Source organism: Hippocampus guttulatus, chromosome 6 (genome assembly GCF_054856545.1).
Source record: "Hippocampus guttulatus isolate MCC_2025c chromosome 6, RoL_Hgut_1.0, whole genome shotgun sequence".
Classification (NCBI taxonomy): Eukaryota; Metazoa; Chordata; class Actinopteri; order Syngnathiformes; family Syngnathidae; genus Hippocampus; species Hippocampus guttulatus.
The window spans coordinates 9512885-9529644 of NC_141266.1; the positions used below are offsets into that span (position 1 = coordinate 9512885).

General features: G+C 40.2%; 1 protein-coding gene across 1 annotated transcript; it reads right to left on the reverse strand.

Moving 5' to 3' along the window:
- Positions 1-9893: 9893 nt before the first annotated feature.
- On the reverse strand, positions 9894-15913 carry mims1b (mitochondrial inner membrane scaffold 1b). Its single transcript, XM_086114436.1, has 4 exons — positions 15784-15913; positions 13350-13809; positions 11150-11261; positions 9894-10564 (listed from the first exon to the last, which is right to left on the reverse strand). The coding sequence occupies exons 2-4, from the start codon at positions 13769-13771 to the stop codon at positions 10250-10252; spliced, it is 849 nt and encodes a 282-aa protein (XP_085970562.1). The 5' UTR covers positions 13772-13809; positions 15784-15913; the 3' UTR covers positions 9894-10249.
- Between the last annotated feature and the right edge of the window lie 847 nt (positions 15914-16760).

Genomic DNA, 16760 nt, shown 5'->3' on the forward strand with positions numbered 1-16760 from the left:
CTATACATGGTCGTTTTTTTTCGGACAAAAATGCCTTACTATACATGGTCGTTTTTTTTCGGCCAAAAATGCCTTACTTTACATGGTCGTTTTTTTTTTCGGCCAAAAATGCCTGACTATACATGGTCGGTTTTTTTCGGCTAAAAATGGCTGACTATAAATGGTTGTTTTTCTTCGGCCAAAAATGCCTTACTATACATGGTCGTTTTTTGAGGGCTAAAAATGCCTTACTATACATGGTCATTTTTTTTCGGCCAAAAATGCCTTACTATACATGGTCGTTTTTGACGCTAAAAATTCCTTACTATACATGGTCGTTTTTTTCGCCTAAAAACACCTTACTATACGTGGTCCTTTTTTTTCGGCTCAAAACGCCTTACCGTACATGGTCGTTTTTTTTTTTCAATTAAAAACGCCTTATTATACATGGTCGAGATTTTTTTCGCCTAAAAATGCCTTACTATACATGGTCGTTTTTTCCGGCTAAAAACACCTTACTATACTGTACATGGTCGTTTTTTTTTTTTGTTAAAACGCCTTATTGTTCTTGGTCGTTTTTTTTCGTTTAAAAACGCCTTACTACACATGGTCATGATTTTTGGCTAAAAACTGCTGACTATATACATGGGCGTTTTTTTCGTCGAAAAACGCCTTACTATATACTTTACATGGTCATCTTTTTCGGCTAAAAACGCCTTACCGTATTGTTTTGTGTTTTTTGTTATTGTAAAGTGTCCTTGGGTGTCTTGAAAGGCGCTTATAAATAAAATGTATTATTATTATCATTATTACTATACATGGTTGTTTTTTCGGCTAAAAACGACTTACTCTACATGGTTGTTTTTTTTTTCGTTGAAAAACGCCTTCCTATCCATGGTAGTTTTTTTGGGCTAAAAACGCCTTACTATACATGGTCGTTTTTTTCGGCTCAAAACACCTTACTATTCATGGTCGTTTTTTTCGTCGAAAAACGCCTTGCTGTACATGGTCGTTTTTTTTTTCGGCCAAAAATGCCTTACTATACATGGTCGGTTTTTTTCGGCTAAAAATGCCTGACTATAAATGGTCGTTTTTCTTCGGCCAAAAATGCCTTACTATACATGGTCGTTTTTTGGGGGCTAAAAATGCCTTACTATACATGGTCATTTTTTTTCGGCCAAAAATGCCTTACTATACATGGTTGTTTTTGACGCTAAAAATTCCTTACTATACATGGTCGTTTTTTTCGCCTAAAAACACCTTACTATACGTGGTCCTTTTTTTTCGGCTCAAAACGCCTTACTGTACATGGTCGTTTTTTTTTCTCAATTAAAAACGCCTTATTATACATGGTCGAGATTTTTTTCGCCTAAAAATACCTTACTATACATGGTCGTTTTTTCCGGCTAAAAACACCTTACTATACTGTACATGGTCGTTTTTTTTTTTTTTTTTTGTTAAAACGCCTTATTGTTCATGGTCGTTTTTTTCCGTTTAAAAACGCCTTACTACACATGGTCATGATTTTTGGCTAAAAACTGCTGACTATATACATGGTCGTTTTTTTCGTCGAAAAACGCCTTACTATATACTTTACATGGTCATCTTTTTCGGCTAAAAACGCCTTACCGTATTGTTTTGTGTTTTTTGTTATTGTAAAGTGTCCTTGGGTGTCTTGAAAGGCGCTTATAAATAAAATGTATTATTATTATCATTATTACTATACATGGTTGTTTTTTTCGGCTAAAAACGACTTACTCTACATGGTTGTTTTTTTTTCGTTGAAAAACGCCTTCCTATCCATGGTAGTTTTTTTGGGCTAAAAACGCCTTACTATACATGGTCGTTTTTTTTTCGGCTCAAAACACCTTACTATTCATGGTCGTTTTTTTCGTCGAAAAACGCCTTACTACATATGGTCGTTTTTTTCGTCGAAAAACGCCTTGCTGTACATGGTCGTTTTTTTTTTTTTTTTTGTTAAAACGCCTTACTATTCATGGTCGTTTTTTTCGGCTCAAAACACCTTACTATTCATGGTCGTTTTTTTCGTCGAAAAACGCCTTACTATACATGGTCGTTTTTTTCTTCTAAACACGCCTTACTATACATGGTCGGTTTTTTTGGGGCTAAAAACACCTTACTCTACATGGTCGTTTTTTTTTCGTCTAAAATGGCTCATCGTTCACTTCAAAGAGGCTCTTTGTTCCGGCTCGTTTGCGACCGACACATCACTTGTGAAAATGTAGGTACCGGTAATTGAACAGTCAGAGGTGCTGCCAAAAAGAACCCTTTCTGCACAGAAATACAATGATATTAATTTTGATTCCGTTTGCTGCTATACAAACCGGATACTTCATACTTGACCATAAAGTTAATTTAAAACTTAGTACCTCAATTCAAAAACAAAATCTGACGTTGAAAAAAAATGTTGTTTTGTATTTGTAAGACTGAATATGAAAATAAACAGAATTTAATTTTCAGTGAGGATCAAATACAGTTTAAAAGTCTATCGTTTCAAATTCAGATTGTACAATTCAGATTCAGTTATTCAATAGGATTCAGAGTAAAATATACAAATCCATCCATTATCCGAGGCACTGACCTTCAATTCACGTAATTCAAATTCAGTATCAACTGTTTAAAAGTTATTCACGTTTAGTTTTTGGTGGCAAATGTTCCGCCCCACAGCGTCACACCTCGTTTAGTTTTGGTTGTAAAGTGTCCTAGAGTGTCTTGAAAGACGCTTATAAATGAAATGTATTATTATTATTATTATAAGAAATTTCAGGGGTTATTTTTACTGACTATTCATTGTTTATGACATGTACATATGTTTGTTTTCCTAACACACTGTCCATTCTTGTTTTCTTACAGTTCTTACAGCCGCTGTGAGACCTAACAGCCTAACATCTATTATTATTATTATTATTATTATCTTGGGCCTCAGACCAGGAAATTGATGTCACAATCAAAAGATGGCTACCTCTGGCTCCTGATCGGGATGGTGACAGGAAGGAGAGCATGAGAAGAAAAGAGGACATGGAGAGCGCAACAATTTGATGGACAGAAAAATACCGTTCAAGAGTAAGCTGCATTCCAATTTGGACTTTGTGTTCACTGTTAAAGAAAGAAAAGTGCATTTTTCCAGTGTATGTGGAGTTATATGTGAGGTTCACAAATTATGACAATAAACATATTTTTATAACAGTCGTTTTTGAGACTTTTTTTTAATGTGGGTCAAATATGGCTCATGAAAGATGTGGCTTAGTTGAGGTTGAATTCAGGCTGATATCAGGAACCTGTTCTGGCCCAGCATCGGGTCGGAGTAGGGCCAGATATGGTTTTACAATGGATGCCAGACGTGGGCCACTGCAGGACCGTCATTCATTGAGGTATGTGGGCCGAGTGTACGTGCCGTGTCTGCCCCAGAGATGGGCCAGACCAATTTTGCTGACTGGGTATTTTAGTCCGCAAACTGAGGAATTGCGCGGATGAAAGTTTGAGATGGCGGCGAAAAAAAACTCACAAAGGTCTACTAATTACGACATTTAAGAAATGGGAATGCCAGTCAGATTTTCCGTATGAATCGTCCAAAGGGCGTACCACTAAACTCACCTGAAATGTATGCACAGAACACGAGAACAAGATACGATGAGAGGCACGATTACGAGACAAGTTGGTCATTAGATTTGTAGAGGCTAATCGTTATGAAAAATATTATGATACAGTATTGGTTATTCTATAATTTACTGGTTGTAGCATGGTAACTTTATGAATAAAACCTTCGTCACAAGGTGTTGTAATGCTAATGTTAACTGTTGGTAGAACTCATGATGACGTGTGTTAAATTCTTTCGTCAAATTGATGATGTATTAATGATTACCAGTAAATTAATCTTTGCAGTGTGAGATTGGAAAAAATACTCTGATGATGCCACATGAGTACACCAGTTTTTGATCCATTTATTTTTTGGAATAAACCTGGAGTACACAGCTACTGATGTAATGTTCATTGTTAATGCATCGTTTTCAAACATTTACCCTTGAAACATTATACTTTTGAGTGTCAGAATTCTTGATTATGAATATCAGTCAAAATAGAAAAATGGGTTCCCATGATGAACATTTACGGAACCCAACATTAGTTACCATGGTTTCCCATTGGGTAATCCAACGGAACCGAAAAACGGTTACCATGAATTTCCGAAATCCTCAGGCCTGCGACTGAATTATTTAAATTTTTGCAGCATTTGTTTATAATTGTATGTATATGTTGTTGTTTGTGTTATTATCATATGCAATTGAATAAGTAGACCATTTCAGAATTCAAAATTTGGGACTCTCTCAATGCATAATGGGACTCATACTTTTTTGATCAGCGAGTCCCTGGGACTCGCTGCCGGTAAACTGTAAAATTATCACTGCAGAGATTACCGCTTTTTCTGCACTCAGTGATTGACTTCTATGCAAAGTAATTTCTCAACTTGTCTTCCGTGCCATGTCATGCCTGTTGAGTGTTGATTTACTTCATATTAAGAAACTACTGCACTAAAACATTAATTCATAAATGTATATCATATGCTTTTTTGTTTTTCTCAGTATAAATAACACGTACCCTGACTGTTCGACTCTTTGAATAAAAACATTTCATTCAAGCGTTAGGGAGTGCAAGGGGTTATGATGGAGGGGTGTTGTTGCAAATCATGAAGACCTGCCAAGTGGTATGATAGCATTGTTTTATACATGTCCTCGGCTAGGCCTCAGTTTCAAAATCAGTCCTTGGTCCTTGGCCTTGGAGGCAAGTCCTTGGTCCTTGGCTTTGGCCTCGGAAAATTTCTCAAGTCCTTGGCCTTGGCCTTGCCTCTGCAAATTTTCCAAGGCCATGGCCTTGGCCTCGGGTTGCCAGTCCTTGGACACAACACTGCCATTCGGGCTGAGCAGTGGGTCAACAAAAGTTGTGGTCAAAAGATACACATAAAAAAGGTATCTTGTCAAAAAGGTCCACATAAAAATGAGTGAGATGGGTGCAGTACCACATGACACTAGCAGAGGGCGCACTCCCTGTATGCTTGAAGTTAGTATTTGGTTTTTGGTCAGTCGATATTATGTAATTTTCAATGTTAAACAAAGTGTTAATTGGGGGGGAAACGTAAAGACAAGGGACGTAAAGGTTGAGAATGCAATGTTTAGGTCCACCCCACAGTGAGCCACGCTTTGAACTGCGCTCTGCAGTCAGGGTTTCACTAGAAAAAAAGGGCTTCGAAATTTTCGCCTACTTTCTCCACCCACAAGATTTTTCTTCGTAAATATTGAGCAATTTTAAGATTCTCGTCCCTGACCCATCTCATACTCTAATATTGGTAGAACTCCACTCTGATCACAACTCAGACAAAAGGATAATCTTATAGAGAATCTCATAAGGCATAAACTAGTCGGGCGTTTCACGTCCTTGGTCAGGAACTCAACTCAACGCATTTTAACCCTGGAGAGCCCACGGGGTCAAATTTGGCCCCTATAAATTCTGCTACTCAAATGCAACCCTTTAATCCCAAAGGGTCAAATTTGGCCATAATCGTAAATTAGGATTAAAGCATTAAATTTTTGAAAAAACATAATTTGGTGTTCAGTGAACATATAGGAGTCATTTAATGTATAATTCATAATTTTCCAAAGAAGAAAAGGGTTCTTGGGTTCTCCAGGGTTAAAAACAACCACCGCAACTGACGTGCTGCAAAAACAAAAGTCTGACCAAAAAAAGAGTTAAAACTATATATTAATAACAAATAACAGTAAAAAGTGGAAGACAAAAACAATGCCAAATTTCATGATGCATCAAAAGACAAAAAAATTAAATCTTTTTAAAATGAAATAATTTTGTAAAGTCGTCCCGAGCCTCTAAAAACACCACTTAAATGTTTCCAATTATAAGACAAAAATAACACTGAATTGTAACCATGAGTGGGATGGACATCGTGAATTGCAGGATAATATGTGAATTTTCCCGGATGGACTGTGTATTTCCAAAGCAGGCCTGGGCGTTCCTGTCGACGATCATTTTCCACCACGTAACTGCCGCACCCTCTCGCCAACAACATTTCGGCCCAAAGCGGTCCGTCTACAATTTTTCAACACACGACGGCTCCGTTGAGAGTGACAGAGTTAAGCTGAAGTCTGGTAGGCCCAACGTGGCCAGTTTTCTGCATGTGGCTTTTGACTCACTGCAGCTCCTTGTGAGTGTTCTCATTTTGAATCGGTGTGTTTGACTGTCCCATTCGATAAATGCTGAAATTATGTATGGTAGCATCAGAGATAGGGGACTTGTATCATATGACTTGAATCGGGTCAGACTCGAGTTGCTATTTTTAGGACTTGAAATGTTTAAAACCCAATTTAAGACTCATTGGTATATTCTTGTTGTGAGTTGAATTGCATGTTGGCCTGTTTGACTGCTGCTTCCTCTGTTTGTCTCGCCCCCTGCCCTCTCCTGATCTGGAGAGGGGGCTAGGCGATGATGGCCCAACCAGATGTCACTGGATTCTGGTTGGGCCGGATTCTGCTGCAATCAATGTAGACATGATTTGCACCGATTGAGTTGGACGAGAGTTGAGTCAACCACTCGGAGGCGCTGCTATGAAGATTTCTTCATCGACCAACCCCCCTCTCCAAAGGCATCTCCCTGCAGCATTTCCATCATGTTTAATGGACTTTTATGTGATCCTAACTAGCATTGTATAGTACAATATTGTGTCAAATGTTGCCCACTCGGCATCGATTGCAGCCTGGTCATTCTGGAAGTTGGTTTCTCCCATCTGCAGCCCTTTCTCAAGGTTTGCCATTTTTCCCCAGATGTTTTTTTTTTTAAAGTTTTTCCTTGCTCTCCTGGGAGTTCAGGTCAGGGGAGTCATTTGTAATTGTCAACTCTGGGCACGTGAAGCCCTTTGAGACTGTTTGTGATTGAAGGGCTACATAAATAAATGTGACTTGACTTGACTTGACTTGCGACATGCTTGCCAAAAACTTGGGAAGGACTTGACTTGACCTGGGACTTGGTAATGTAGTGACTCAATTTTGACTTGAACTACATTGTTTGACAAGTCATCTTGTCGAGTCATAGTTGAAATCTGCATTTCAATACCCACGTGTCCCTTTAATGACGGACTCTAGAATGGAGTTTCATTAGAACCCCCCCCCCTCCCCCCTCTCTATCCAAAGTTTCTAGTACTGCTGTCTTTTCAGTCAATGTGCTGAGTTAGATAAAGAAGCTTTTCTTTTTCTTCTCCAAAACACACCAAATATGCTGATTTGTTCTCTGTAATATGCAGCCTTGTGAAGGTCAGATCCAGGCTACATGAAAAATCAAGCTTTTTCTTAGTCAGAGTTTTGTTAAACAGACTCAGGCATAGATCCTCTTGCGCCAGAAGCAAATGACTCGCTCTGCCCTCTAAAGTAATGATATGCATACAGCATATGTCTCGGTATATAATTCAACAGCAAGACAGACTTATTTATAGACAAGACCCCATCCGGCAACTTGTCAAAACATTCACAGGAGTGAAACAAAGTTTATGTTCAAAGTATTTGCACTCACTTGTCTGCAGAGAGAAGGTGGGCTGGGCCCCGCCTTCTGTCCGCTCTGTAACCTTCTGCAGCAAATAAATAAATAAATGACTAAATAAAATGCTGCGAGGAGCACAACTCAGATGTTGTTCACATTCATCCCTCGCTTGGCCTTTTTAAAATGTGACACAAACAAATCCTTTGAGTTGCATATTGGCTGCAGTACCTGTAGCTTGAGGGAAATTCATGCTTTGTTCGTCATGTCCAAAGGAAAAAAAAAAAACTCTTTGTTGAAATATTCTCCAAGGAAATGAAAGGGAATAATCAGTTATAATCAAACCATCGCCCTTATAAAACCTTATGGGACCGTTTTGTGAACATTTCACCATTTTTACATTGATACAAGCAATGTAGAGAATGCAAATTTTGAGAAAGTATTGGTAAGTAAAACGAAGGCGTGGTCTCCTGGCCTGGGTTTCACCCCAGTCGTCACAGTGCCATCCTGACACTTGAGTCATGTTCGGACAAGGGACTCAGACCCGAGGGACACGGACTGTCCTGACTCCGCATTCCCTCATGGCACTCCAGCAGCGCCTTGTCCTATTTGTCATTCCCCCAGTGGGGCGACAGGTGCTTGTGTTGGGAGTGGCGGGGGGCACTGGACTGTATAAACAGATCAACATTAGTTTGGACGACGAAGGTCATTGTAACGCTTGCTCTCTTCCACACGAGTGCAGAGCCACATGAAGGAACTCTCACGCTTTCAACCTGGACAGGACAAGGATGCCGTGAAGAGGACGAGGAGATAAAAGGGTCAGTCTCAGATCCCTGTTCATGGACACAGAGAAAGACTATTTGAGGTAGCGAGACATAATGAACAAAACCTTTGAGTATTGCAGCAGAAACTGGAAAAAAAGAGATTTGAGGAATAGACTGGAGGATATATGGAGGAAGCCACAAACAAAGGATGTGTCCAGCATCAGGCAAGCAGTGTCAGAACCACTTCTTCAAACACTGTAAAGCAGACATTTTTCCAAAAAATAAGGTTTAGGATGCCTCCTGGTAGCCTCCCTGGTCAGGTGTTGTGTGCATGTCCCACCGGCAGGAGGCCCCGGGGACAACCCGGGACGGTCTCTCCCAGCCGGCCTGGGAACGCCTCGGGATCCCCCGGGAAAAGCTGGAAGAAGTAACTGGAGAGTGGGAAGTCGGGGCTTCGCTGCTACAGCTGTTGCCCCCGCAACCTAACAGTAGAAAATGGATGGATAGATGAAATAAGGGGCGGCCCGGTGATTCAGCGGTTAGAGCGTCGACCACACAGTGCAGAGGTCGTGGTTCGATCCCGGCTCCGGCTTTCCTGTGTGGAGCTTGCATGTTCTCCACATGCCTGTGTGGGTTTTCTCCGGGTACTCCGGTTTCCTCCCACATTCCAAAATCATGCATGGCAGGCAGATTGAACACTCGAAATTGTCCCAAAGTGTGACCGCGGATGGTTTTCCGTCTGTGTGTGCGCTGCGATTGGCTGGCAACCGGTTCAGGGTGTCCCCCGCCTACTGCTCGAAGACGTTTGGGATAGGCTCCAGCACCCTCCGCGACCCTTGTGAGGATAAAGCAGTTCAGAAAATGGATGGATGAAGTTGATGAGGGGTCCGTGATGGGTGACTTGCATTATGATGAGGATAAAAATGAAGAGGAATGGAAAGTGCAACGATTTCATTTTATTTGCCGTGGAATAGCCCAAAAGAAAACCGAGAGCCTGTTTGGAAAAGTACGAATTAGCAGAGAAAAATGTTGCCACCTCTCTAGCAAATGCAATGGATTCTGGCAAATGAAACTTGAGGAGTTTGATGGACGTCATCTGACTTTTCTTGTTGAATTTTACTTGGTGGCAAAACCCGAGCTAGCAAGCATAGCAGTTAGATGTTTGTTGTAGTAGTCCCTTAATGAAATGCACATTCATTTTCATTTTTAATGTCATGCAATTTCCTTTTTTTTCCTGTTTAAATAAAGCTGCAGTCAAAATCAGACACTGTTCATTTATGTTTTTGTACGAACCCTTTCCAAATGAGCGAGACCAAATACTATCCGCCCCCTCCCCACATGTATATTTGCTACTTAAAAATACAATGAATCACCTGATTTTCATTCATCTTTAGTCTCACTAGTTGTACAGTACAGAAGAGGTGGTCATTCTCATAAATTAGCTTTAAAAAATAATATAAAAAAAAAAAAAAGGGTTTTCTCGCCTCATGACCAAAGACACAGGGTGATGCTGAGCCTTTACAAAGGCTTCGAGGGTCTTGTACATGCTGCAGATACGAGTTTAAGCTTGGCAACAACCAGAAGGATTTTCACGCGTCATTTTCAGGGTGCCATATCTTTATTTCATCCTTATACATTACAAAAAGTTAAAGCTCCCATCGCTTGAGCCGCTGTAAACACAGACGGAGGGGCTGCAGCCAGAAGGAAGCCGTGCCGGGAGTTTACCAAGCCGCTGCCTGGTGTCCACTAGGGACCGGACTGTCGCACGTGTGGCACACGCAGCACAGGAATCTGACTAATCCGTAGACAACGTAGAGAGAGCAGGCTGTGAGAGGTGACATTTTCAGGACAAATGCATCTCGCTCATTTCCCCCCAGTCTCAGAGGTGGCCCCAAATCACTGATTATTTCAGACCTTAATTGGATCATTTATTGAGGCACCACCTGCCAAGCTTCCTAATCATTTTTCTTCCGAAAAAATGCTTTCCCCTCAGATACTCGGTCTTTGGTTTCCTGTAGCTTCTCTGACAGCTTGTCCTTAGTCTCTTCCACTTTCTCTGAGAAGCGTTCTTTTGTTTCCTCCATTTTCTCAGAAAACCTCTCCTTTGTCTCCTCCATTTTTTCAGAAAATTTCTCTTTCGTCTCCTCCATCTTGTCTTGGAAGTACTCTTTGACTGGCGGTGGTGTGGATAAGTAGCCGTGCTTTCGAAGGTATTGAACAGACAGAGAAGTGCCGCCCAGAGTCACCGCGTATCTGGCGGGAGTGGCGATCTGGAAAAGGGGAAGACGCAGACTTTTCAGCAGATAAACACGATGCTGCCCATTCGTGCGGCATTCCGTTCGGTTTGAAAGCTGGAGGACAAATTCGGCAATGTTCACTTTTTTAATGGCTTGTATCCAAAGAGTTTGGTATCTGGAGTGCCCGCCCAGGCATCAAGTGTGAAATGAATCGACCAAGTCATTGTTAGCTGAAGGCATAGCTTACTGCACGCATAACTGCTGATGTGAACGAATGTCTTCTGCTCTTCTGCCTCGCCACTCCATGTCGAAGTGAAGTACCGTAGTACAATGCAAGCAACAGAGAGTGTGAGGGAGCTAGATTTTTCTTTGGCTAGTGAAAATTCTGATTGGCTGGTAACTTTAGAGAGCTACTAGCAACATTGGCCGGTGATCAAAAAAGTTAATTTTGAACTCACGTTAACCACTTGAGGTCTTAGCAATGAGACTCGAATGACAGTGTTCAAAACTCGCCGCGCATTCTATGGACAGCAAAACCTCCAGGACTGATTGTCATGAAAAATGACAAACTAACCCCTTAGGCCTAACCCCAGAGAATGAATTAATGAACGACTTTACCTTGTACATGGCGTAAGCAGTCAGAGCGTAACCACTCGAAGATTCTCTCAATAGTCCAACAAGTGATTCTGGCACATTGATCATCTCCAGGAATTGGACAACATTTACACCTCTGGGGAAAAATAATTCAAGATTGAAAGTTAGTTGTGAGTGCCATTTCAAAAAGTTTCTACACTGTTGTTTTCATAATTATGGCACACACACGTGCAGCAATGATACTCCTTTTGGCAAAATTATTCCTTTGCCAAGCATCAGCCCAAAACATACAGTGGTGAGAACAAGTCTACACATCCCTGTTCAATTTCCAGGATTTTGTGATCTGGACAACTAAGTAGCTAAATAAATAACACAACATAACATAACATAACATAAATAATGATCAAACACCAAAATCCTTTGAGTGGAAAAATAAGTATGAGTGCTTTTCCTGTGTACAGCCCTCATCAGATTACCCGGCAGATATCCGATTTGATTCAGGTCTGGACTTTGGCTGGGTCACGACAAAACCATCATCTTCTTCTGGAAAATCCATTCTTTTATTGAATTGGATGTGTGCTTTGGGGCATTGTCATGCAAAAATATATCCTGAAGGTTCCTCTTCATCATCAGCTTGCTAGCAGAAGGCTGAAGGTTTTTATGCCAACACTGACTGATATTAGGAACCGTTCATTTATCCCATTACCTTGACTAAAGCGCCAGTTCCGGCTGAGGAAAAAGAGCCCCAACACACGAGGCTGTCAGCAGGGAGACTTCAAGAGGTTTTTATTTTCTTTTCCCAAAGTAGCCAGGTTTAAATGTTTTTTTGGAAGACAAGGCTTTCAGCATCCTTACCCCGTAGCCCAGACTTACGGCGAAGACGGGCGATTGTTGTCGCGTGGACTAAAAAGCCAGTACTTGCCAGAAATTTCTGCAGCTGCTTCATTGTTGCTGTCAGCCTCTTGGCAGAATCCCAGACCAGTTTTAATCTCATCTTTTCATCGGGGCAGGGCATCCAGTTCTTGATAATGTTGTGTCAGAGAGAAGCTTTCTGCCTGTGTGTCTGAACTTTATGTGGGGTTAATTGGAGTCATTTTAAATGGTGGGAGGTGTGTACCAATTCCCATTTACACGATTTTGGATGTCGCCGGTTAATTCTGAACACAGCCACAAACCCAGTTATAAAAGGCTGCGCAAAATTGTTATTTTTACCTCTGTCAATGTTTTTTTTTAATTAATTGACGTGCACAGGTTATAGCCTGTGCAAGGCTGATGGGCTCATTTTTTGATATCACATAACCCTGGCATCTGAATAGGGGTGTGTGTATCTTTTATCTCCACTGTAAGTATCCAAGGCTTTCGGCACTTTGTTAATTAAGTAACTGGCTCATCTTTTCAGTATTTCTCAGTCAGTGAGGAGTTTATTTCTTCACTCTTTCAAACTGAATAAGCGTGAGGCCGTCTTCTCAAGTGAAAGTAAGTTTGATAGACATTTCTGGTGGACAAAGGAGGTTTACAAAAATGTAACAGAATAAAATCTGTTTCCATCGGTTGGTTGTTTAGCTTGTCTAGCAGAATACCAAAAGTATTTCAGAAAAAAGTTGAAATAAAATGTAAAAAATGTAGATTTTCTCCAATTTGCCCGTCACAAATTGGAAAGAGCAGACAAATACGTGATTTACTTCAAAGAACAAGAACAACTGTGCCATATGTAACCACAACAAACTGCCATGAGGTGGGCTTTCTGTCTGAGTGACGGAAGGTCCGTTTTGCTAAAAAAATGAAGACAAACGTCAAAAGAATGACAGATTAAGCACTGACGGAAGTCCGTTTTGCTGACAAACAACGGAAGCATGGCCAGGCTGCTGAAGAATGACGCAACTGCAAAATTTATTGAGGCACCCACCTTTAAAACTGCCGTCTAGTTTTGGGTGAGGATCAAAGGGCGGAGCAAAAAACAAACAAATAAATAAAAAATAACCTGACGTTGGTCGACAACAAAAATTGGTTGAAACCACAATGCATGCCTCAAAACCGGGGGTGATTACTCGAGTAATCATTGGAATAATAAAATAATAGGATAACGGATTTGAAAATGATTGTGACCGCCATACTCTGACGTGTTACCCCACCCTGCCATTGATTAAAATTGAGTGAAACCTCTTGGAACATGCTTGATTTTTTTTTTTTAAACCGTAAACTGTTCCATATACGTTCTACTTACTTCATAGCAGCATAGTAGAAGGTTCCAAACCAAAATGAGGACGTGACCAGATGCACAGGGATCATCACCTTCCCATACTGTTTGAAGGTCTTCTTGAATCTCTGAACAAGACCAATGGACTTGTCCTGCAAAGGGTCCACCTCTTCAACACCGGGCCCATCATTGTCTCGCTGATCTGATGGTGTCTGAGGTGAAGAAATGGACGTTTCTCCCCCTGGCGGCTGATGTTTGGGCTGATGGGCTGCCATGCTGGACGATGACGTTGAGAACCAGTGCCAGCCTGCGGGGTGCGGAGGGGAAAGGCGGAGGGCGCACCTGCATAACGACTGTGGTGGGTCGCGGGCAGCAACAGCCGGCAGTAATTGACGCACCACTTCCACCTTTCGCAGGGTGCCACGAGTGATGTACTGCATTATCATCATCTTCCGCCTTTTCTGTGGCTGTCACCTTCACCCACACACTGTGAGCAAAGAAGGTGGAGAGAACACGAAACATTTTGAAGTGATGAAGGAAAACTTCATTGTGTTTTGGCTTATCACCTTTTAAAAAATGTTGCGATGATGCCTTGGTATCACATTTTTAAACGGCTATGTGTTTTAACAGCAGAATGTGTCTTTAATTACTTTAATTTGCCTAATGTGAGCCAATTTTGTTTTAAGCAATAAAAAAAAACACTTGTAGCTGGCAACGAGCCAAGGTCAGCTGTGATACATGCCTGATCAGTATCAGATAAAAAAAGATTGGAATTTTATATTTTCTTAATTTCTCAAGTCAAGAATAACATTTTACTTCTTTATTTGAGTTGAGCCAGTGCTGATTTACAGCCATATGAACATTTTAGCATACCTTGATTCAAAAAATAAATAAATGAGATAATTGCAATCGTTTGCATATAGTCTTCCTTTTCTTCTTTCTTGCATTGCAGCGGTATTTAATTGGGACTTGGTTTTGGCAGATACTCAAAACTAAGTGATGGACTCGAATGCAAAAAAGGGTTGGTATATCCCAGTGATCGGTTATCATTTTTATTATTATTATTTTTTTTTTTTACTTGCTGATCGTCCCCGAAAATCCTGACTGTGTAAAGCCAATTAGAAAGTACCGATAATAATTTAGATATCATGACAACATTACTCTATGCCCAACATCCTGATGACAGTCTGGAATGTTTTTAATTTGGGTCTCTGCAGTCCGTGAGGACTTAAGCTATCAAGGAAATTGTTTATTAGCTAGCTGTCTTTTTCTGAAAATCTGTGAGCAAGGTGTTCTTAATTTCCTACTTTACATAATACAGTGCAAACACCACGCCTCTCTGCCCATGTCTTGGCAGATAGGCTTGGCAGCCCACATTTTCAACCTAAAGCTAGACTACAGTTTGGAACAGTCAAAGCCAAACAGTAAGCAGAGATGCAATTTAATGAAAGCATGTTATTAACTCATTCACATGGTATATATATCTGTCAATGGCAGCGAATAAATTAATAATCCTAGCAATCATTAAGTGTGCTGGTAAAATATTCATCCTGTTGCACAGCGCAAGTACTGGTACATACGTATAGGTTATATTTGTGTTCCTCTCATGTAGCTTTATGTGGCAACCTCTGACAGTGCCATAAAATACAGTATTTGGGAAAGTTTGATAGTTTGTATTATATATAACAATAACTGTTTATTTTAAATGACAAATGTTTCTGTTGGACATTTTGAGATTAACTACAGGTAAAAAAGTTGTATATATGGCAGACTAAAGATCAAAACAAAACAGTCTGATGTTAAAAACTTTGCCAAAAGTTGACTTTTTGTCTCATTGGTTATACAACTAAGAGATTATTATGAAGTCACACTCTCATTATGCACGCACAGCCAGAAACAAAACAAACCACCATTGGGTGAACTTCCAACTTTGACAGTGATTAGAAGAGTTGGTGAAGACTGTTCGTTTCGGTTTTATGAAGCAGCATGCGTCTGTTGTATTCCGTTTTCTTTCAGCTAACCAAACACATGCAGGCCACTAAAGTCATGCAATTGCAATCATATCCAGCTCAGTCTACGCAGTGTGACTTAGCATTTTAGTTCCAGCTTCCAACCGGAAATGACATTACTAGTGTCTGCTCCCTTTACATACCAATAGGAGTTGACATTGGTCAGCTTGTGTTTGGAGGACAAGTGAAGGCGTCCTTTAACTTCTCAAATGAATAAAAGGCAGTTCAAAACTGAAGTGTTTAGGCGCTGTTTGTTATTAGTCCAGACACTCTCGCGTGGGGAGGATTATTCTCAAGGCCAAATCTCAAAAGTAGTGCTGCCAACTTCGGGTTTTGGCTCTTGGTTAGCGCTTAGCTAGCCACTACAGTATTTGGCGATGGAACGGAAGAGATGTCAACATGTATATTTCCTGCCCAAAATGCAATTTAGAAAAAGAGCAGAGCTCACTTACGATTTAAGTTACGTGTTGAGGGATGCGAATAGCGCTAATCTTGAAACCTGAAAGCCATGCCAGTCTGCCCAGGCACTGTGGCGGTCAAGGACCACATTTCTGGAGCAAAGGAGAGTGCACGGCGCACATATGTACGTAGCACAACCCGATGTGTATCATGGGTAACGTAGTTCTCACAGGCCGCAAGCGCATATGTTTTTAAACGCGTGCGAACAGACTCAAAACTCACGCGAAACAAACTATTTGCCCTATTAATTAGATTACTCTTGACGGACATATTGTGCTATCCAGGAGCTCGCTGAGCGTTTACTTATTGTCGTTCCCCCAAATTCCTGATTTTAAAATGGCCTCTAGGTGACAGTATAACCTAATGTATGCGCATAGCCGCGTACTGTACAGTAGTGTTTTTGGCTGCTTTACGAGAATCTTATTTTGTTTTGGATGTACATTTATTTTAAATTTCTTGAGTGTTGGATTACATGCTATTAATATGATACTATTAATATATTATTTTTAATATAGTATGATTATTATTATTGTTGTTACGTTTGTGTTTATTATAAATACTTAAAAGTAATAAATAGTAATCGGTCACGTATAATAATTATATATTGTAAATATGTTTGCACTATTTATCATATTTTAATGTGTTTATTTTTACTCACAGTATTAATGGTAAATATTTCATTAACAGTTTAGTTTTGTATAACGATTTATGCTTGTGTTTTTTATGCATGAATAAAGACTATTTTACTTAGAATTTTTTTATTCACTCGCATAACAGTCGGAGTGAATAATTATATTATGCTCAATGTATATTCTTTCCATAAAGATAAAAATGAAAAGAAATGGTCAAACACTTTTGTCCTGATGTACGTGCACTCTTTCCTATTTTTTTTGTTTTGTTTTGTGTTTTTTTATGATACCATCAAAGACAGTTGTCTCTGTGTGAAGTCTACCTACCTTTTATTTCACTC